This window comes from Cupressus sempervirens, chromosome 9 (assembly GCF_028749045.1).
Source record: "Cupressus sempervirens isolate cs-2001-9-10 chromosome 9, ASM2874904v1, whole genome shotgun sequence".
Lineage (NCBI taxonomy): Eukaryota > Viridiplantae > Streptophyta > Pinopsida > Cupressales > Cupressaceae > Cupressus > Cupressus sempervirens.
Genome location: NC_143126.1, coordinates 756,901,874 through 756,924,947, shown reverse-complemented (window position 1 = coordinate 756,924,947; position 23,074 = coordinate 756,901,874). Strand labels below are relative to the sequence as shown.

General features: G+C 32.9%; 1 protein-coding gene across 1 annotated transcript; it reads left to right on the top strand.

The window, feature by feature from the left end:
• The first annotated feature begins 9,195 nt into the window (after positions 1 to 9,195).
• LOC149540884 (aldehyde dehydrogenase family 2 member C4-like) lies at positions 9,196 to 22,938 on the top strand. The gene is made up of 4 exons (XM_089802747.1): positions 9,196 to 9,334; positions 9,591 to 9,733; positions 9,829 to 9,982; positions 22,898 to 22,938. The coding sequence occupies exons 1-4, from the start codon at positions 9,196 to 9,198 to the stop codon at positions 22,936 to 22,938; spliced, it is 477 nt and encodes a 158-aa protein (XP_089658873.1).
• The last annotated feature ends 136 nt before the right edge of the window (positions 22,939 to 23,074 follow it).

Here is a 23,074-nt window from a genome sequence, read left to right as displayed (position 1 = left end):
CTTAGCCTCATGTCCATTCTCTACATGATCAGTCTTTATAGGCTGATGTGATTGTGGATCCTCATGCACAGTAGTTGCAAGAGGTCTCTCTATCATTTGAGGAGATAGATTTTTCTTCTCAATAGTTTCTACAAATATCTTTGCTAGATTTGCACTTCTTCTCAACAGTTTTGGAAGAAGCCACCATCAGTATCAACATAGGGACACTTGAGCTAGTTTCAAAGACACCTTTTATATTTGAGATTCTTTCCACACCCAGAGGAAGCATCTCACCAATACCTTTTCCATTGTTTCTTCCAAAGGGGAGAAACATTATTCAAGGGCCATGGACCAACTTCTACATTGGAGTATTTCTCACTAGTTGACATCTTACATTTAGGGGGGGGGGACTACCTTGTCTCCTTCTTCTCTTTTATGGGGTGGTGGGGGGGGACTTTTTCATCTTAAGGGGTTTTGTCCTTCTCCCACTTTCTTTTGTATATACTTGATGCATGTCATAATGAGGGGGTCTTGATTAATCCATCCATCCATGCATCTTGTCTTTTTGTCTCTCTCTTTGGGGGAGGGTTTTTCCCTTGTAGTTTTCCCTCTTTCTCCACTTTATGAGAGATTGAATTTTTATTATGGACATGGGTACCTAATATGGCCTAGTAGCTGGGACCCATTATGCATTTCATCCTAGTTTTTTGTGAACTTAAGTGCATTCCCCTAAGTTGCACGTAAGAGGGGGTGTTGGTGTAAATAAGTAGGTGTTGGTGTAAATAAGTATTCATTATTTACACTTACTTAATTTTACTTAGGTTAATGCATTATTTTAATATTTATTTATTAGTCACCTAGGAGTATGTTCACTCTTGTGAGCTGTCATGTTGATGACAGAGGAGTTCACACCTCATTTATACACATGGTGTCTACAACATAGGAGTTAGCACATTATTGGAGCACATGGTGTCTACATCTCTACATGTGGGACACCTTGTCATGCTTATCCTCTCATTGTTGCATGTACATTCATGCACAATGGAGGACATGTGCTTAGTTGTCAAGCTTATCTCCTAGCACCTTCTAAAGACATTCTAGATGCATCTTAGAGGCCTTTATATATAGGCACTCCTAGTGTGCACACTCATCTGAACACATAATGATGTATCAGGACATGCTATGATATATTGATCATACTCTTTTTGGTCTATAGTTGTGCTTGTGTTTGAGTTCTTTGATCTTGGGTAAATTTTCCCTAAGAAAAATTCTTACAATTATAATATAAAATCTAGGGAATTTGATTGAAAAATCTCATAGACGTTGAAGATATTCCTTTCAATAAGATGGCTAGCTAAACAATGGTCATTCTAAGGAATACAAGTGGGTCTTTACAGAGGATTATGAAGCCTGATTTGAAAGGTAGCTTCAAAAAGGAAGGCAAAATAATTGAGGATCATTCCTTAGTACATAGGGGGTCTTCATAGAGGGTTAGAAAGCTGAATTAGGGAAATCTTTAAGGATAGTATAAATAGTGTAATCCTATATATCAATCACTAGAATTGATTTTAATAGTCTATGTTGCTAATAATTTGTATGGGTAAACTTGTCCTAGAGAGTGAGGAAATTATAGTGGTATTAGAGCAATGATCTTGCCATCATGTAGGGTAAAAATGAATTGATCAATTCGTCATATTTAACAGCTTGATTAACATATAAATTGAAGTTTAATCACTTATAGCATTCAATCAATTTATCTTCAACTCTTGATTGTATCATTTAAACCAAATTTAGAGATGACCCAAAGTGACATTCATAAAGATCTAAAAAATGAAATAGGAGTGAGAATTTCTTGAGGACAAGCAATTTTGGGAAGGTACGCCTATAATATCCCATCTGATAATAATCATTTAATAAAAGTAGCTACTTTATCGATAAATCTATATAATAGAGAAATAAACAATATTAGTGTTAAACTAAACTAATAATTAAATATTATTAAGTAATAATAATAATTATTAATTGATTAGATAAGCAATATGAAATCTACATTTATCAATTGCTTAAATTCCATATTATTATTATTTTTTGGTGAAAATTTTATATTTATATTAAAAATAAAATTGGCTCAAAAGGGCTCTAGGAGAAAAGAAGCAATGAAGAAAAACTCTATTTGTTACCCATATATACAAAGTAGATAAATTTGCATATCAAGCAGATTGTGTCCCTAGCTACAAAGATACCATAATAAAAATAGATAGGCATCATTTGTACAACCCTATCAAAAATAAGGGGTGGATATATGCAATAACCCATGATCCCTACCTGAATCGAAAATAAGTAAAAGAAAATTAGGCAGGGTGCCCTTTAATCCAAAAACCCTTACAATAAAGAAATGTTTACATATAAATAAAGCCTCCTACCTAAGTAAGCATCAAATTTTCCAGTAGTTGATATACAATTATGAAGATGAAGGATCATGACAAATGGAATTGAATTATAATAGTCCCCCAAAGTGAATGAAAAAAAATCATCATCGACCATAGAGTGGAACTAATATGAAATGAAACCTAGGTGGCCAAAATAACCTGTGACACAACATAAAAGAGATATCAAAGCTTCATAGAAGAAAGATAAACAAAGATGCAATGAAATTATTCCAGACTAGTCTGGGGCATCAAGAAGGTGAGCTTACTTACAATACAAAACCTATTACAAAGAACAAAGCACAAACATTATATATATATATATATATATATATATATATATATATTATAATAAATGACAAACTAGAAAATGACATTCATAACAAACTAATATTTAGATTAATGAGAAAGTATGCATATGTTAACAAAACCCACTCAAAAGCCACATCCCTTAAAAACAACACAAAGATGGTATTTAAATAACATTATGGCATACAAAAACATAGAGTGGGAAAGAACATAACAAAAATATGAGCAACCTATATAAATAAGAGTGGAAAAAAATGAGTATGGGAAATAAATTTAATAAAGAAATGCATAAATAAGAGGACATCCACCAAATAAGGAGAGAAGAGAAATAATAGCCAAAATTATAGGAGTAAAAGATTAAAAGTATGTGAGAAAAAGGTATGTGTATTTTATTAGTTAGAAAGGTTTTCTTTATTTGTTATTTGTTAAATAAGTTTTTGATATACCTCTTTCTTGATATTATTATTTATATGTATGGACATATTCATTTATGGAAGTTTACAAAATATATTTATTTTATCTTAATAATATTTGGAAAATGATTTTTAATTCAAGGGGTGATAAATAAATATTTGATTCTATAAGAGTAATTATTTGGTTATAAGATATCAATATAGTATCTTATGAGATAAATAAATATATTTATATTATATTGTTAATATCAAGGATTAATGGTTGATTATAATATAAATTGTAGGGGATTTGATAAACAAATCTTGTAGACAATAAAGATATTTCTTTCAATGAGATGGCTAACTAATCAAGGGTCATTCTAAGGAATACATGGGGTCGTCATAGAGGATTATGAAGCATGAATTGAAAGGTAGTTTCAACAAGGAAGGCCAAATAATTGAGGATTGTTCCTCAGAACACAAGGGATCCTCATAGAGGGGTAGAAAACCAAATTAAGGAAATCCTTAAGGATAGTAGAAATAGTGTATTTCTAGATATTAGTCATTAGAATTGACTTTAATAGTCTATGTTGCTAATAATTTTTATGGGTAAACTTGTCCTAAAGAGTGGGGACATCACAATGGTGTCAGAGCAATGATCTTCGCATCCTGTAGGATAAAAATGAATTGATCATTCTGTCATATTTAACAAATTGATTAGCATATAAATCAAAGTTCAATCACTGATAGCATTCAATTAATTTATCTCCAACTCTTGATTGTATCATTTAACCCAAATTTAGAGATTACACAAAGTGACATTCATGTAGGTCTAACAAATCAAATAAGAGTCATAATTGCTTGAGGACAAGCAATTTTGGGAGGGTAGGCCTATAATATCCCCTCTAATAATAATCATTTAATAAAAATACCTAATTTATTGATAAATCTATATAATAGAAAATAAACAATATTAGTATTAAATAAAACTAATAATTAAATATTATTAATTAAAATTAATAATTATTAATTGATTAGATTAGCAATCTGAAATCTACATTTATTAATTGCTTAGATTCCATATTATTACATAACAAAAAACATAATATCAAACATATATACATACATATATGTGTGTGTGTGTGTGTGTGTGTGTGTGTGTGTACATGTGTGTAGATATACATATATGTATGTATGTATAGATATACATATATATATATATATATATATATATATATATATATATATATATGTATAGATAAACATATATGTATGTATGTATATGTATATATGTATAGATATTCATATATATATGTGTGTGTGTGTGTGTGTGTGTGTGTGTATACATATACATATGTATAGATATACATATATGTATATATATGTATATATATATACACACATATATGTATATCTATACATATGTATATGTATATATATGTGTGTGTGTGTGTGTAGTTATATACACACACACATATGTATATATATACATATATATGTGTGTGCATGTATATACACACACATATATGTATATATATACATATATATGTATGTATATGTATATATATACACAACAACAAAGGGATGGTATTTAAATAACATTATGGCATGCAAAAACATCGAGTGGAAAAGAACATAACAAAAATAAAAGCAATTGATATAAATATGAATGTAAAGAATTGTAGGAGTATGAGAAATTAATTTAATAAAGAAATGCATAAATAAGAGGAGGTCCACCAAATAAGGTGAAAAGAGAAATAATAGCCAAAATTATAGGAGTAAAAGATGGAAGGTATGTGATAAACAGGTTAGTGTATTTTATTAATTAGAAAGGTTTTCTTTATTTGTTATTTGTTAAATAAGTGTTTGATATATACCTCTTTCTTTATATGTGTGTGTGTGTGTGTGTGTACTTTTCTCCACTCAAACAATCCATTATGTCATCCATCCTTAGCATAGGAAACCTATATTTCACTGTTATCTTGTTAATAGCTCTTGAATCAGTACACTTTCTCCATTCTCCATTCTTTTTAGGTGCTAAAATAGTAGGTACAACACATGGACTCAAGCTTTCTCTGATTAAACTTTTCTGCAACTACTCATGGACTTGTCTGTTAAGTTCTTCATTCTTTGTAGGTGTCAATCTATGTGGTGCTTTGTTTGGAAAACTAGCTTCAGGAATCATATCCATACAATGACTTATACTTCTTACTAGAGGTAAACCATTAGGAATATCATCAGAAATAATGTCTTTATACTCATTCAACAATTCTATAATTTCTACTAGTACTTAGCAATCATTGTCTACTGTCACTTGGTCATTACTAGCTTCTGTTGCTCAGTCATTACTACCAACACTTGGTCCTCTAGGAACTATGGCAAAATAGACTTGATTCTATTTCATTTCCTTTTCAATTTTTTTCTCATTAACCATGCAAATTTTTACAGTAGTACAATTAGCCACATCTAGACTTTTAATTAAAGGCAGCAATATTTGTTTCTTCCCATTTATCCAAAGAGTATATTGATTCAATCTTCCATCATGTACCACATATCTGTCATATTGCCAAGGTCTACCCAACAAAATATGACAACAATCCATGGGCATAATATCACACAAAAATTCATCAAAGTAATGTCCAATTTTGAACTTTACAAGGCATTGTTCACTTACCAATAGCTTATGCTCATCTTTGATCCATGAAACATGACAGGGTTTGGGATGTTTCAGCCTCTATAACTAAAACTTGGTAACCAGCTCTTTTGATGCCAGATTTGTAGAATGTCCACTATCAATGATCACTTTGCAACATTTTTCAACCATCTTACATCTTGTCTTGAAAAGACTTCTCCTTAAAATAGGTTCCTCATCACTTCCCTTATTACATAAGGTTCTTCTCACCATTAGATTTTCTCTAGCCTTGGGTCCACTTGGTGAACCCTCATCATCTCCTTGAATCAAAACATTTCTATTGCCTTGCCTACTTTTAGAGGATCTACATTCAAAAGATCTATGTCCATCTTTACCACATCTGAAACGATTACCATAAAATCCACCTCTAGAATAGGAATTACCTCTTCCTTGGTAAGAATTAGTTCCTCTTCAGTAAGAATTACAACTTTTTCATTCAATCTTTCTTTGTCATCATTCTTCCACTCAGATTTGCCTTTACCCTACATAGAATTGTCAAATCTACCACTTTCTCGATAAGATCTACCTCTAAGTCTCTAGAATCTACCACCTCTACCTCTTTGTCTTTGTTCATGCTTCTTTGTCAAGATCTCCTCAGCTTTCAAGGCATATTCATATGCTTCTTCTACAATGTCTAACTTCACAAAACTTATTTCATCTTGATTTCTAGATCTCAATCCATTAATGTACCTTACAATTTTCTCAACATCATCATCCACATGTCCAGATCTAATATCCAATCTATAGAATTCTTCGATATATTCTTTCATAGTCATGTCCTTTTGTTTCAAATTTTGCATCTTTCTCAACAAGCTAACCGGGTAATTAGTAGGGAGGAATTTGTTCTTTACCTTGTTTACCATCTTTGGCCAAGTTCTGATCTTCTCCTTTCCTCTTCTTTGTCTATTAGTTTGTAAATGTTCCCACCATAGTGATGCATGACCTTTTAACCTAGTGACTACAATCTTCACCTTTCTATTATCAGGATTGTTTCCATACTCAAAGAACTTCTCCATATTAGAGATCCAATCCAACACAGTATTGGTATCCAACTTTCCATCATAAGGAACAACTTCTATAGTAGGCTTTAAATTTTCCCTAGACAACACTCACAACAATATTTCCTCATCTTGATCTTCTTTGGATTCTGGATTATGGTTTGATGTTGTTGCTTCAAGATCACTTACATAATCAATATGCACTCCTCTCCTCTGAGCTATCTCCATAGCATCTAATCTAGCTGCAATTTGTCTCAACTCATCGAATATAGCATCATTGACATTTTTTCTACCATGAACCATGTTTACAAATTAGGTTCCTGCAAGATCTTAACCCTATGCAAGTTATAGGTCAAATCCATAGATCTACAACCCTACAACCAAAAATTAGGGTTCTACAAAATCCAATTTCCACAAGGATGAACCTCAAGCTCTATTACCAATTGACGCAGGCAAAGGGATGAATAACTAGGGCCAAAGGCTCACCCAACCATCCAAACCACCTTGTAAGAGTTAACACAATGGAAGCAAATACAAGGAACAACAACCAAAGGAGGAAGAAGAGAGAAATACTTTTATTGATTCATCAAAACATCTTCATACATGCCCAACTGTAAGGCCTTCTAGGTTACGACCAATTACAAATACATTCAAATTCAAAGATCCAACTACAAATTCGCACTTTTAGTTCTACTCCACAATCTGCTCTCAAAAAACTTGCCTAACTCTAAGCCTAAACACTCAATATATACTTGCCAAAATGGCTTACTGATTATTTTAGAACATTACATAAGAGGAAGGCTGATCCAACAATGGTCTGGACACATCCTAAGAAAAGATCTTAACATAAATATCGTGGTCAAAATAAATCCCGCAAGTCGGCTCATAGAAATCATGTCCAAAGGCTAACACTCGACATTCACTAGGTGACTCGGCACATGAAGAGCCACTTAGCATACACTGGGTAACTTTGCACACACTGGCAACTCGACATCAACTAGAAACTAGCACTCAACATCAAGTAGAAACTGACACTCAGCATTAACTGGAAACTAGCAACTTGGCATTAACTGGATACTAGCACTTGGCATCAACTAGAAACTGGCAACTTAGTAGCAACTAGAACTTGGCAACAACTGGCCAAATGAACAAAAGGTGTAGGATTACAAGGAAACACAAGATGCTCTTGCATCACATTGCATGCATAGTTCGAGAAGAACCATCTATCCTCACCAACGTAGAAGAAATCTCAAGCCCTGCCATGCAAACAATAAAAACCCCAAGCCAAAATTGCCTACAAATGGTCTCCAAAATTTGAAACCTACACTAACTTTGTCTAGCAACTGTCAATCCAAAAAGATCAGGGAAGAATATCAACAAAAGGGGCAAAAAAAAACATGAGCTAGGGATTGAGCCCTAGCCCAGCAGACATCCATCACACCTAATTGCTTATTGGTTCATGTGCATTGGATAAATTCTGCAATTTCTTTTGTTGTTAAAATGAACCAAGAATGAGACAATAAAGAATATATTTTAGATATCAGTTTTTTAATTCTTGTGTGAATAATGGATCCCACAATAGCTAAAACAACTAATACTATCTTATTCCTTAGCTATATAGCATTCTCAAAATAAATCATAAACTATGATCTAAAACATTAATAAAAAATTCAAACACAATCAAATCCAATAAAAACAACTTATGATAGATAGTAGAAATCTGATATTATAAATAAGGTATAAACAATCAAATACTACATTAAAACAACATAAAAACTAATCAAAATCTGATATATCCTTGAAGAATATAGAGTATACAATATTAACGTATTATGAGACCCGTAAGAAATCCTAAACATTTACAAAATAATTTCACACTCAACCCAAATTTGTCAACGTTCCATGGCTTAATTCAAAGTCAGTGTAACGTGTTGGAGAATTTCGAGCACCAATTGGGCTTAAATGACAATTCAAGGGAACGTATTTCCTTTGTTTGAATCAAATGACCAATCAATAGAAAAAAGTAGTATTCAATTATACTTGACAATTATTTCTTTGTATCTTAGGTAATGCCATCTCTAATCATGCCAAAACCATGGAAACTAAAATATGGATTCCTCTTTTCAATTTGTCAATTGGATCATAATCTCATTAAAAAATTTATAGATTAGGTTTTCTAATCTTTTCAAACGTCAAGCTTGCCTAAATTTAATATAGTTTGACCTTTCTTAATATAAATTTTTGTTTTTAAATGTCAAAATTACTATGTTTCTCTTGATTAAAACAAGACTTAGACATTGCCGCTTCCATCTTTCTATATATAGATGTGCATCTGCCTTAGTTTTGCAAGAAATGAAGCAAATTTGAGCAGAGTAGAAAGAGAGAAAGAAATAGTATTCATGGCTTCTACTAAAATTAATGTAGCAGAAGAAGAACCTTGGAAGTTAGTAATGGAAGATGGAGGACCCATAAAACCTCCAATTACAGTGAAATACACAAAGCTTTTTATCAATAGAGAATTTCTCAATCCAGTTTTAGGTAATTAGTTAGCTTAAGTGAATAGTTTTTGCATTAACATTTTAGATCATATTTTATTATCTATCAGTTATGAACAATTTAACATTCATTAATGTCGGTCACCCTTAAACATCACATGCTATAAAAAATACAACATAGTAACTTTGGACAAGGTAAGTCTACTTTGACTATTTTACACTTTAGTCTAAGAGCCTCGTCATTAGTATGTGATGTTTACTAACTAGAGATTAATGCCTTGTAATGAACTTATGCGCAGGAAAAACATTTGAAACATTTGATCCAAGAACAAAGGAGGTGATAACAAGTGTTTCCAAAGCTACCAAAGAAGATGTCGATTTGGCTGTCAAGGTAGCCAGGGCGGCCTTTGATCATGGCCCATGGCCTCGCTTGCCTGGTGTTGTAAGCGCACTCACTCATCATCAAGAAAGCTAGTTTTTTTACTTAAAATCTTCTAATAAAGAATCATAATCCAATAAATGTTCTTGTGATTTTAGGAGAGGGGGCACATACTGAACAAGTTTGCAGATCTGATTCAACAACATTCCAAACAACTTGCAATGTTGGAATCATGGGATGGAGGAAAACCTCTGGATCTTGTAAGAGTACTAGATATGTCAAAATCCATTGGTGTTCTCCGATACTATGCAGGTATAGATAAACCAAAATTTTTCTTCAACAAAACCACTTTTTTCCTCTAAGATAATAATGGGGAGTCACTTTTTAAGTCTCTTAGCAATCAACTTAGTAATGACTTTGTAAACCACATTACATAAGGCAATTGGTTTAAAAACCTCCAATTGATTAGCCCCCTCTCTTTTTGGAAGAAGAGTCAAGAAAGTAGAATTCAATGCCCAAAGCATATGCTTACTAGAATAGGATTCCTGAACCAACTCCAAAAAATCATGATTAATGATGTCCCAGAATTCTTAAAAGAACTCAACTAGAAAGCTAGTAGGACTAGGAGCGTTTCCCTTAGGCATGCCAAAGACCACCTCCTCTAGCTCTTCCAAAGAGATTAGTCACATGATATAATCATTCATTTCCTAGGTAATAAGGAAAGGAATATATGACAAAATACTACTTTTGTCATTATCAATAGGAGGAGAGTCCTCCGAGAAGAGGGTAGAAAAGTACCAAGTAGCCTCCTAGAACAAAGCTATCAAGGAAGTTAGTTGGATACCTTGAGAATTAACCAATGAATAGATATTGCTCTGATGCCGATGTGATTACATAGTTTAATGGAAAAATGAAGTGTTCCTATCACCTTCCTAGAGCCAATCAACTCTAGCCTTTTGCTTCCAAAAAATTTCCTCTCGAAGTTCCCATTCTTTAGAACTCTAGAAGCAAGGGATTCAACCCTTCCATATCCTCTGAGAAACCTCAATCCATGATATGCCTGGTGATGACATCAAGATCTTCCTAAGCAAGCCTCTTCATACAAAGAAGGTTCCCAAAACATTGTCTATTCCATATCCTGAGTTGTCTTTTAACATATTGAAGCCTTTTAGAAAATGAAAACATAGCTGTACCATATGTAAAAGTGCCACCTCTCCATGAACAAAAAACAAGATCATGAAGAGAGGAATCACGAAGCTACATCAACAAGAACTTAAAAGGTGGTTGCTTCAGAATAAAAGCCCTAGTAGTAGATAATTTGATTGGCCAATGATCAAAACCCCTCTAGTCAAGAATTTTCAAAGAGAAAGGGTGCCACTAACCCAGAAACAAGAAATAAGAAATCTATCCAAATATTCTGAGATAACATCAACCCCAGTCCTTTAATTATTCTAAGTATAGAGATCATTAGAAGGCTTAACATCAAAGAGGTGCAAAAGTGTTATGTGTTGTCATAAAAGAGAAGAAAAAAGCCCCAATCTAGCCAAACCACCTTGATTCTCTTCCAAACTTAAAACTAAATTGAAGTCTCCTACTAACACCCAAGGATGAAAAGGGTGACAATTTCTAACATGCTGAATATGCCTCCAAAGTTCCTTCTTTCCCACAAAATCATCAAGTGCATACGCATTAGTAATCATGATTACCTCTCATGAGTCCAAAGTAGTAGCTTCCATAGAGAGAACTGAGCGAGAAGACACCCAACCAAGGGGAGAATTTTCCATGGATCCCAAAAGATAGCCAAACCACCAACACTACCCATAGCCCCAACACACTTGCATTTCCCAGGAGTCTAAATACTAGAGGCATATTGGATCATAGACTCTACAAAGAGCTTAGTCTCTTGGATACAAAAAACATAAGATAATGATCAACCACCAAATTTTGAATAGCCTTTTGTCTAGGGATGCTATTCAACCCCCTAACATTCCATGATAGAATAATCATCATTGAGTAGACTGGGGAAAATGAGCATCCAATGGTTTCACTAACCCAGACTCTAACAATATATCTCCTATGAGTTTAATCTTCTCTTGGTCTATTTTGCACCCACTCCTTAGAGGAGGAGTAAATAAAACTCACTTAAAGGGTCTATACATCAACCCCAAGGGGAGAGGAGACCCCTTACCCTTACCAGATGCTAGCACATCCTTAACCAAGTCTGTTAGAATAATGTTGTTCTCCTCTGACACCACAAGTGTCACCAAAGCATCTGACATAGGAGCTACAGGAACCTCACAGTTTTGATATACCACAATCTAGGATGCCCCACGAGCATCATTAGATGAAAGTCCCTCATCTAGGCAAACTAGGTCAGGAGAGATACTAGGATGAATACCCTGCTCTAGAACCATACTATCCAACACCTCAAAGAAATTAAAACCTAAATCATATAGTCTATCTTTCAAAAGTCTCTTTTGACCATGCCCCTTGCCTCATGGGTGAGAAAGGGTAAATCCATCCTTATCTTTCATTTGAGCCTTTCCCTTTCCTATAACATTTGGATTATTCTTCCCCTTGGTTGTGTTATCCATCTGAGTTTGTCCTTTCCCTACAACATCTACCAAACCACCACCATTGCCGATCATAGAACCATCCACTCCTTTGGAAGTCAAGTTACAAGGACATTGACACTACAAATGACCATACTCATGACATATCTAAAATTAGAAAGGGAGGGATTCATAATCTAACTATTGCACCTAGGAAGAAGCCCCAAGATAAATTTCCAAGGAATCTAGTAATGGGTTATTCAAATTAATTTCAACACAAATTCTAGCAAAAGAAATAACCTTTTTATTGAGGGATTAATGCGTAATCATAGTTGGCTTTCTTAGCAATTTGGCAGAGGATGTCTTCCCACCAAAATTTCAGGGGAAGGTGAGGCAAGTGAACCCAAACTGGCACTATTGAAGGGGGATCCTCAGAAAAATTAAATCCTAAATGCTCAGGTTTGACAAATAACCCTACATGGTAGTAGAAATAAGGCCCTCCTTCAAAAACATGATCATGAACAAACATGCATAAGAATACAACAAACAAAAAGCTATTCCCAGCCAGCATGATTTTCATATCTCCTTCCACCTTCCATGAACAATAAATCCATACCTCAAGTGTAGATAAGAAAATTTGGATTCCAAGAAATTTGCATATCAAAGCATGCTTGGTCCAATATTCAATGTCCTCTATCATCGCCACTAGAGGAATAACTAGAACAGGGTGATCATGGCTATGTAGAAAACAACCATTAACTTGTTTCATCTTGGAGCTCTCCTCTAAATAAAATGATTCAAATCTCATTGTGACATAGGCAAAGAGATGAATAACTAGGGCCAAAGGCTCACCCAACTATCCAAACCACCCTGTAAGAGTTAACACAATGGAAGAAAACACAAGGAACACCAACCAAAGGAGGAAGAAGAGAGAAATACTTCTATTTATTCATCAAAACATCTTTATACATGCCTAGCTATAAGGCTTACTAGGTTATGACCAATTACAAATACATTCACATTCAAAGATCCAATTCCAAATTTGCACTTTCAGTTCTGCTCCACAATTTGCTCCCCAAAAACTTTCCTAACTCTAAGCCTAAACACTCTATATAGACTTGCCAAAATGGCTTACAGATTATTTTAGAATATTACATAAGAGGAAGCCCAACCCAACGATGGTCTAGACACATCCCAAGAAAAAATCTTAACATAAATGTTGTGATCGAAATAAATCTTGCAAGTCAGCTCACAAAAATCATGTCCAAAGGCTAACACTCAACATTCACTTGGTAACTCAGCACATGAAGAGTCACTCAACATACACTAGATAACTTGGCACACACTAGCAACTCAACATCAACTAGAAACTGGCACTTGTCATCAATTGAAAATTGGCACTTGGCAACAACTAGAAATTAGAACTTGACATCAACTAAAAATTGGAAACTCGGCATCAAATGGAAACTAACAACTTGACATCAACTAGAAATTGGCAACTCGGCATTAGCTAGAAACTAGTAACTCGACATCAACTAGAAACTGGCACTCAGCATCAACTAGAAACTAGTAACTCGGTAGAAATTGGAACTTGGCAACAATTGGTAGAATGAACAAAAAGTGCAGGATTACAAGGAAACCTAGGATGCTCCTACATCAGACAATCGGGGTTGAAAGAAATGATTCTCCTAAATCATTGAGATGTAACAATCTCAGTTGAATCCAACTCAGATTAAGAAATCCATGAAGCATCTTCAATAGGCCTATTTTTCCACTTCACCAAATATTCATAGTAATCTTTTCCTCTTGTGCTCTTGCCAACTTTCTGATCCAATATCTATTCAACTTCTTCAATCTGCTTCTTAGGATAATCATCTGATACAATAACTTCATCCTCTAGCTCATGATAGTTATACAAATCAGAAATATTGAATATAGGAGATATGTCCATGCCATTAGGTAACTCAACCTTTATAAGCATTACCACTATCAAAATTCTTCAATATTGTATGTTCCAACTGGGAATCTTCATTTCTTTAAATGAACCATCACCTCATCACCAACCTGAAAATCATGGTGTCTTCTAGACTGATCAACGTTCTCCTTATACTTCTAATTACTTTGTTCCAACGTAATCTTCACTTCCTTATGCAAAGACTCCATAAAATCAGCAAATTCTACTCTTGCAATGCTTTTCTTTTCTTCACCAACAACATCTCTCAAATCTAATATACCTCTAGGATGCATTCCAGTAACAATCTCACAAGGTGTCTTCCCTGTACTCCTATTCATAAAATTGTTATATGCAAATTCAGCTTGTGCCAATAACATCTCCCAATTACTTGGCCTATTCCCAACTAAACATCTTAGCAAATTACCCAGGGTTCTATTCATAACCTATGTCTATCCATCTATTTGTGGATGGAATGTAGAACTAAACTTCAATTTAGTACCCATCTTCTTCCACAAAGTCTTCCAAAAATAACCAACAAACTTACTATCTTTGTTATAAATAATGCTTCTTGGTAATCCATGCAATCTCACAATCTTTTTAAAGAAAAGTCTATCAACATGCTCAGCATCTGATGTCTTCTTACATGGTATAAAATGAGCCATCTTAGAAAATTTATCTACTACAACAAATATGAAATCATACCCTTTCATTGTCTTAGGCAATCCAAGAACAAAATCCATACTCATGTTAGTTGAAGGTTTCTCAGGAATAGTAATAGGTTTATATAAACCAATATTTTGATTCTCTCCCTTTGCAGCTTGAAAAACTCCACAACTCTTTAAAAATTTCTGAACATCCTTATACATTTGTGGCCAATAATACTTCTCTTTCAGCAAATTCAATGTCTTATCAACTCCAAAATGTCTAGATAGTCCACCACTATGCTATTACTTAATCAAATTCAACCTCATAGAACTTCTAGGAATACACAACTGAATACCTTTGAATAACATATCTTCTTGAATACAATATTCATCATACTTGCTTATGTGATCTGTTAGATTTGGTGCTCTGCACTCTCTCCAACCCTCAGAAAAATTAGGATCAGCATCATACAACTCTTTCATTTCATCAAAACCAAGAACTTCAACCTTCATTTCAATCAACAAAGAATGTCTTCTACTCAATGCATCAACAATTCTATTAGTAACTCCACTCTTATGCTTGATCACAAATGTAAAACTCTACAAGTACTCAACCAACTTCATATGTCTTTGACTCAATTTATGTTGACTTCCCATGTATTGTAAACCTTTATGATCAGTATATAGCACAAACTCCTTAGGAATAAAATAATGTCTCCACTTCTTCAATGCTTGAACAATGGCATAAATTTTTTGATCATACACAGAATATTTCCTTTTAGCATCATTCAACTTTTCACTAAAAAAAGTAACATGCTTACCTTCTTGACTTAATACAGCTCCTACTGCATTACCACTTGCATCACATTCAACTTGAAATACATTGTTAAAATTAGGTAAAGCTAATATAGGTAATTTAGCAACCTTTTGTTTCAAAGTCTCAAAACTCTTATTAGCTCTATGTGTCCACTTGAATTCCTTTTTATCTCCCCTCATTGTCTCAGTCATAGCATTACAAACATCATTGAAATTCTTTATAAACTTTCTGTAAACACTAGCCAAATCATGAAATGATCTTACCTCACCCACATTCTTAGGTGTAGTGTAGTGTGTGCCCCTAGTTCACATTTCTGTTATCCTTGTCAAACTCTTTTAGGCCAGTTTATGTTTGATGATTAGTAGCATTACTTTCAGATTATCAGATATTGGTTTTACATTCAACATATATATGATTAGATTACTTGGTATTCTATACTTCATGTATGCATGAGGATTATTTAGTGATTATAGTTATTGATGATGATTATCATATGTGTTTTCTTATGGATACTTACCCCATACTGCATGTGTATTGTGTGCGTGTTTGTTATCTTTATGTATGACATTTCTGATGTGAATAAGGAAGGGAGTCATAGTCACCTGCTAGTCGAGATCTACACAATGCACCACTTCCTGCCATTGCCTATTTAGCTTAGAATATTGTTTTTGTACATCCATGGATTTTATGTAGGTTGCAGGTACCGGGTATCAACTTCCCTGAATTGTCAAGATGAGCTTACCCTATCGCATTACCTCAATGGTAAGAGAGGGGAGATAAGTTCTTAAGTCCAAATCCTAAACTTTTAAGCCATTATACCTAATTGAAAATTAGGACAAGTATCTAAGTTGAGTACCCTTTGAATGCGTCAAATGACATTAATTTAGGATTATAACCCTTTAGTTTGATTTTGTATATATTTTTCTATGATAGGTTTTCATATGTTGTTTCATGAGTCTTTGGTGGATTTTCTATTAATTAAGTCTAATTAAAAGATTAAATTAATGACTTAATTTAATAAAAAATTATTATGATATTTTAATATTTAATAATATTTAATTAATTGAGAAATTAATTAAATAAAAGAATTAAATTTGAGATAAAAGTTATAAGGATAATTTTAGAATGTGATAATATTTATTTAATTTAATAATAATATATTTAGCATTCATTTTTAAATAAATGCTAAATATTATTATTATTTAAGTTAATAAATATTTTATCAATTAAATTTTGAAAATAAATTAAAAGTGAAAAGATATTAAATTATTAAATTCTAGATCACATGATGAGAGCATGAGTTGATAATATAAGAAAATTAATTAAAAAGATTAAACATGTGAACTTAATAAAGATATTTTAATAAAGTGCACATGACTTTAAAATTTAATTAATTAATTGAAAAGCGAAGTCAAGTGGAAATTTAATAAAGTTATTCTTTTAATGTGCATGAAAAAGATTAATGCATGATAAAGAAAGATAAATAAAAGTCAATAAGGATTTAAGGGTTGTGAGCAAGGAGTTCTCTTGGGTGAATGCACAATTAGTGCCCCGATTTAAGGAGAAAACTCTTTATCACAATGCAAGGGTTCATTTTTGAGAGAGGAGTTTTTTGGACATGAATTTGGGAAACGAATTTGGAGAGCAAAATTTTGGAAGAGGATGGAATTTTTGAAGGGGAAGGTTTTGTTAGGTGGGATTTCTCTTCAGCCTATTGGGTGTAGCAATTAGCATCAGTGTCCAAGTAGATGCTTATGATTATTTTCACAATTTAATTACATAATTTTCGTTCCTGTCTTCTTCATGTTTGTGCATTGTGAATTCGAATTCTCTATGGTGAATACTTGAACATTCAATATTGTAATTATTAATGTATGTTGATACCTTCTACGTGGAGATTAGAAAAGAAATCAAAGACTCTTTTTTAGTCGATTAAAGAAATTAGAACTTGATTCGAGAAGGGTCGAAATAGGAAGAAAATTAGAGATTAAGAACTCAATTGGTTAATTGTATTTTTCCTACCGGATTAGGATTGTAAACATATATATATATATATATGGGGAGGGGGTTTTACCCACCCCCTCTGCCTTACCTTTTGTGTAGGCAGCTGCTGTACATAGTCATACCTGTGACTACAATCCTAGAATGACTACGACAGCAGTCGTGCATTAGCGGCTTGCGATTATATATATCGCATGGTTCTTTTTTTCAAAATTTGCATTGTTTATTATGTTTTATAAAGTTTTCAATATATAAAATTTAGTTTATAAAAACTATTTATTAATATATTTATTAATTAATTTATATTTAATGTGTATTAAATAATATTTAATATATATTAAATATTAAAGAGTTTTAAAATTATAAAATGTTAATAAATAAGTATTAGATATTATATTATAGTTGTTGAGTATTAATTTAGATTATATTTTAATAAACAAATTATTTATGATTTTAATTAAGTGACTTAAATTTTATTAACATTTAATTAAGTCTCAATTAAGTTATTATTATTATAATGTTTTAGGATCATAAAAATTGTGAGGTATGTAATTCATTAGTTAACTTAATTGAAGATGATTTAATTAAGATTATTTTATAAGGCAAGTTGCTTAATTAAGTCTTAAATTTATTAAATTGTTATAACACTGATTTTAATAAAATCATAGATTATTTTATTGAAAATCAATGATTATTATCTTAGCATTATTTTAATGAATTAAAAATAGATTACCCTTAGTTTAGAAAATTGACTCTAACTAATAGGGCTAATTCTGTTTATTCTTCGAACTTTAAAATGGGTTAATTGTGGGGGGGTAAACTCAGAATTGTTCATCTACCTAGAATATGCATTAAAATGAACATTGAAATGCAAATTGAAACTTAAACTTTATTGTTCTACTCAACTTTGTGTTTTCAAATCTAACCCAACCATGTGATTCAAACGAACTAAAACATGTACTTGCATTATGTGTACTATATATTGTCTATGATTTCGGGTTTTGGGGTTGGCCTAGCATTGACCAATTTAGGTTGTTACCAGAGGCTTGGGGGCTATGTGAATGTGATGTTATGATGATTTGGTCTCAATCTTTTTAAACCCAACCATGGTGATGTGTTTAGTATGCTCTATGATGGATGTATTTACTGATTGTTATTGCTTTCTAGTCTTCTTGTGTGAAGCTAAGGTGTATGTATATGAGATACCTAACTTATCCATTTTTGAGTCATCGATCAGTTATATTTGATTTACCTTCCATTCACTTTGAGAGAACTGAGATGTTTTGGGTGATTTTTTAATGATGATGTCATGTTGTGACATGTTTGACTTGACCATTTTGGAGTCTTTGATTGGTATTATTTTGGGTTTCTTTATGGTTGCTCGTTGAAAACTAATGGATATTGTGATTTACCTTGGGATACTTTACAATTGCTTGTTGAGAACTCATGGATATTGTGATTTATTATTTGATATCTTTTAGTTGCTTGTTGAGAACTGTTGTGATCATTATGATTATCTTTTGGTGCTTTCTAGTTGCTCATAGAGAACTAGTGTGATTATTGTGGATTATCTTTTGTTGCTTTCCAGTCACTTATACAGGACTGAGGTGATCTTATGTGATTATTGATTTGTGTTTTTTTTTTTAGCCTAGGGTAGGTAATCTATATGTAGTGTTAGGAAGTGGCTTGCAATGGGGGACAGGGTCCTAAGTGGCTGTCAGGGGAACCTGTTGTAAGTTGTTTTAATAAGTGAAAATATTACACTAAATGAGAGTAAAATGAACCTAATAAGATAATTGTATGTTCTTGCCCATGCCTCGAGTGCTAGTACAGACTAGGATGGGAGTAGAGAGAATGCTTGGTTACGACCTTGCATTCCGTAGTATGCCTCATCAGTATGAGAGGATACTAGTGGCCGCATAGGGATCACTAGGGACCCTAGAGTCCTAAGCTAACTACTAGGGTAACTCCTACATGATTCATGCAATGAAACTTGCCCACTTACATAGTAGGTTTCTTATGTGTCTTTGTGTGCCTCTGGGTCTAGATATCGATCTATGTTGGAACCTTTGAATTAGTATACTTTTAGGATTTCCTAAACTTAGATCGTTCTTGTGTTATATGATTTGATGTCCTGTTTGGGACTCGAGACTATCTCCTCAATGCAGTGGGAGTGGGCCATTTAGGTTCCACACGGTTGAGTGGTAGTGCTCTTACTCTTACCATTGAGATCTATCCATAGTCTCCGTGGCTGGAGCTTTTTGGGATTCTTTTTTATCATGATTAGGTGATGTTATTTATTGATGCATTTCTTCATGTTGATGATTAGCATGTGAGAGGTGATGTTATCTACTTGTAGGATCATCTTATGTTGTATTCTTGTATGTTAGATTTCTTTATGATTATGTTGTAGTATGTTTAGTAGTGACATTCCTATTACTATAGTATTGACGATCTTATCAGTGACTGTGGATGTTACACATGGGGGATGGCTAGGGCCCACGATGGTCTAATGATGCTATTGATGGTATGGATAGTTGTATTTCATGTTGGATATATATATATATATCTTTTATGATGGATGGATGTATCATGTATGGTGGATGAGTTCTTTTATTTTACTATACTTTGTATCATGGATTTGAGGTGGATGATGTATCTTTATTTCTACACATGTATATTCTTTTAAGCCTTTCATAACCTGTGACATGTACAATGGATGATTGAGCATTCCAAATTAATTTGCCAAGAGGCATTCAGAACAAATGTATATTTTGGGCATTGGACTTTGCATTATTCTTTCATGTGGATGTGGTAGTTGTTAGAATTAGTACTAGTTAAATTTAAATGTAATTCAACGTCATGGGATCCTTAAGAAATGTAACTTGTTATGCATGCTTTAGTTGATCGTATCTTATTGCTTCCACTACTAGGTGTTTGATATGTATATTATTGTTTCTTACTTCAAAAAAATTTTTTTTGGCAAACTTAGTAAAACTTTAGGTCATTTCTTTTGGGTCCCTTGGCAAGGCATTACATCTAGTATTAGAGCCTAAGTTTCTACATTGAGAGTTTTGGGTATATTGGAATGCCACTAGTGTTAACTAGTTGAACAAAAATGAAAACATTAAACTGTGATATATATCTATTTCAAACTGAAACTTGAACTAGTTGAACTAAAAAAGAACTTAAACTTTAGTTGTGTTAGTAAACAGTTTGTCCTTCAGATAAAAATGCAAACAATGACTCAATATGTTTTAAAAGAAGAACAAAATGTACTAACAATTGGATAGATTATCATTTTATTGATAATCTTCCTCTAAATTGAGAGGTATAGCTCCCTCATAAAAGATATTCAATGAATGTGATATTGGGTTATGTCTTTAACTTGAAGACATGAAGGGTTTTTTAGACATTCATCCATCAATATAGAATAAATGCCATTAACAGATTGCTAAACTAGAAATGAATGAAAAACCAGTAAACAACCACAGGACTATCTACCATATTTTTATATTACAGAGAAAATTGAGAAAGCTGTAAACATTTTTATGCAAAAAATGTGAATACATAACCACAAGACTACATATATCACATTTGACATAGTAATAAAGAACTGCATCTAAAATAGAAATAAAAGGACTCAAAATCCTTCCAAATCAGAAACACCAATGTATATGACTGTAAAATCAAACACACTAACATCCCTCTTTATTTTAGAAACATGATAAAACAATAATAGTACTGTTCAATCCCCTTATCATAGTCGATCTACATAAAGAAAAACTACTTCCTCTATTACAAAATAGAAATCTCTTCTCCCTGTAGCCATAGCTATAGAACTCCCACCTGGGAAAAGAAGAACCCTCACTACATTTGAATCTTGCAATAAATAACATTTTGGGTTGTCTTTTGGTTTCCATAACCGTTTCTTGAAAAATCAGTTTAATCATTCTCATAACTCGTCTTCTTCTTACCCCTTTGGAATTTTAATAGCAGAGCCACTTTAAAGTTTCTTAAATTATAAAAAATCATTTTACCAAATTTAAAATGAATCCCTTGTGCATTCTTTGATAGATGGCATGTGTTTGTTATAGATTGCAATCATGATCATGTAACTATCACTAATATACTGCTGCACTTAAATAGTCATAACTTTTGATCTGTTATGAATTTTACAAAATGACTTGGAGAGTATTTAGATACTTAGTTTTCCTCAAACATATCTGAAATTTAGCTCAATATAATGGTTGGATTAAAATTTGTGGGCCCTGCAACATGACTATTTTTCTGACTACAACACATTTGTATTTGCTGGTGCATTGACAGACCTACATACTATCCATTATAACTTTTGACTTTGGCCAAATTTTGAAGATTGCTTTAGTGCATGTTTAGAAAACTTGATTCTGGGCAACATATCCAAAATTAAATCAGATCCAACAGTGGAGCTAAAAGTTATGCCCCTCGCATTGTGACTGTTATTTTAATGCTAACAAAAATATGTGATTATAGGCTGTATTAAAATTGATAACAATATATACACCAATACCTGCACATTAATCACATGTTGGAATTTACTTGTTGGACATCTCATTATCCACCACCCTCTTTTGGCCTTGGATATTGGACCTTCGAGCTTGAAGTAACCTGATTTTGAATTTCAAACTAAATTCCTGGATATTAAACCATGAACCTTGCTAAACTTTGAACTTGAAGTTGAACTTAAACTGACCTAAAGGTTCAACTTCAACTTTCCCATATGCGAATAGGAAGGCTAATAACTAGGAGAATGACTAGCCTGCTTTTAACATTTCACGCTAGTGATAGAACTTGAAGCTGAACTTGAACTGGCTAGAAGGTTCAACTTCAACTTCGACACTCGAAAGTGCATTATGGAACCACTAAATCTGCATTACTAAATCATTCAACTCGAAACCAACAAGTTATTTTTTAGAACCTGAGTTGATGCGCTTACACCTCAACATCTATCTTTTGAACTATGGATCTAAGTTTTTCTTGCACATTTCAATTTTTGAAACTTTGAACCATTGAAATACACCCATGATCATTTCTCTAAACATACCTCTGAATCTGAAGTTGAGATTCAATCTAGGGTACTTGAGCCATTTGAACCTATTGAACCTTTGTACCTTGTTAAAAAGGTACAAAATTTACAAAGGAAATCCTTCAAGCTTCACCTATGATCTAGCATGAAAGTCTAATTCTGAGAACACAGAATTATGTTTGGAAAATCAGGCTACACATCTGTACTGATAAATTTGAGCTCTGAACTTTGATTTTACAGACTAAATTTTTAACTCAAACTTGAAGTTGAAGTTGAAGTTGAAACCTTTGGTTCAAGTTCAAGTTCAACTTCACATGGGTATGCTGCGCCTTGGAATGTATTAACAATTCAGCCTTGTACAAACCCAA

Bases quoted from the DNA above. Each gene is read 5' to 3' on its own strand.
- LOC149540884 (XM_089802747.1), top strand. From the start codon at position 9,196: ATGGCTTCTACTAAAATTAATGTAGCAGAAGAAGAACCTTGGAAGTTA. The intron at 9,335-9,590 runs GTAATTAGTTAG...ACTTATGCGCAG, and splicing joins ATTTCTCAATCCAGTTTTAG to GAAAAACATTTGAAACATTT. The intron at 9,983-22,897 runs GTATAGATAAAC...TTGGAAAATCAG, and splicing joins TGTTCTCCGATACTATGCAG to GCTACACATCTGTACTGATA.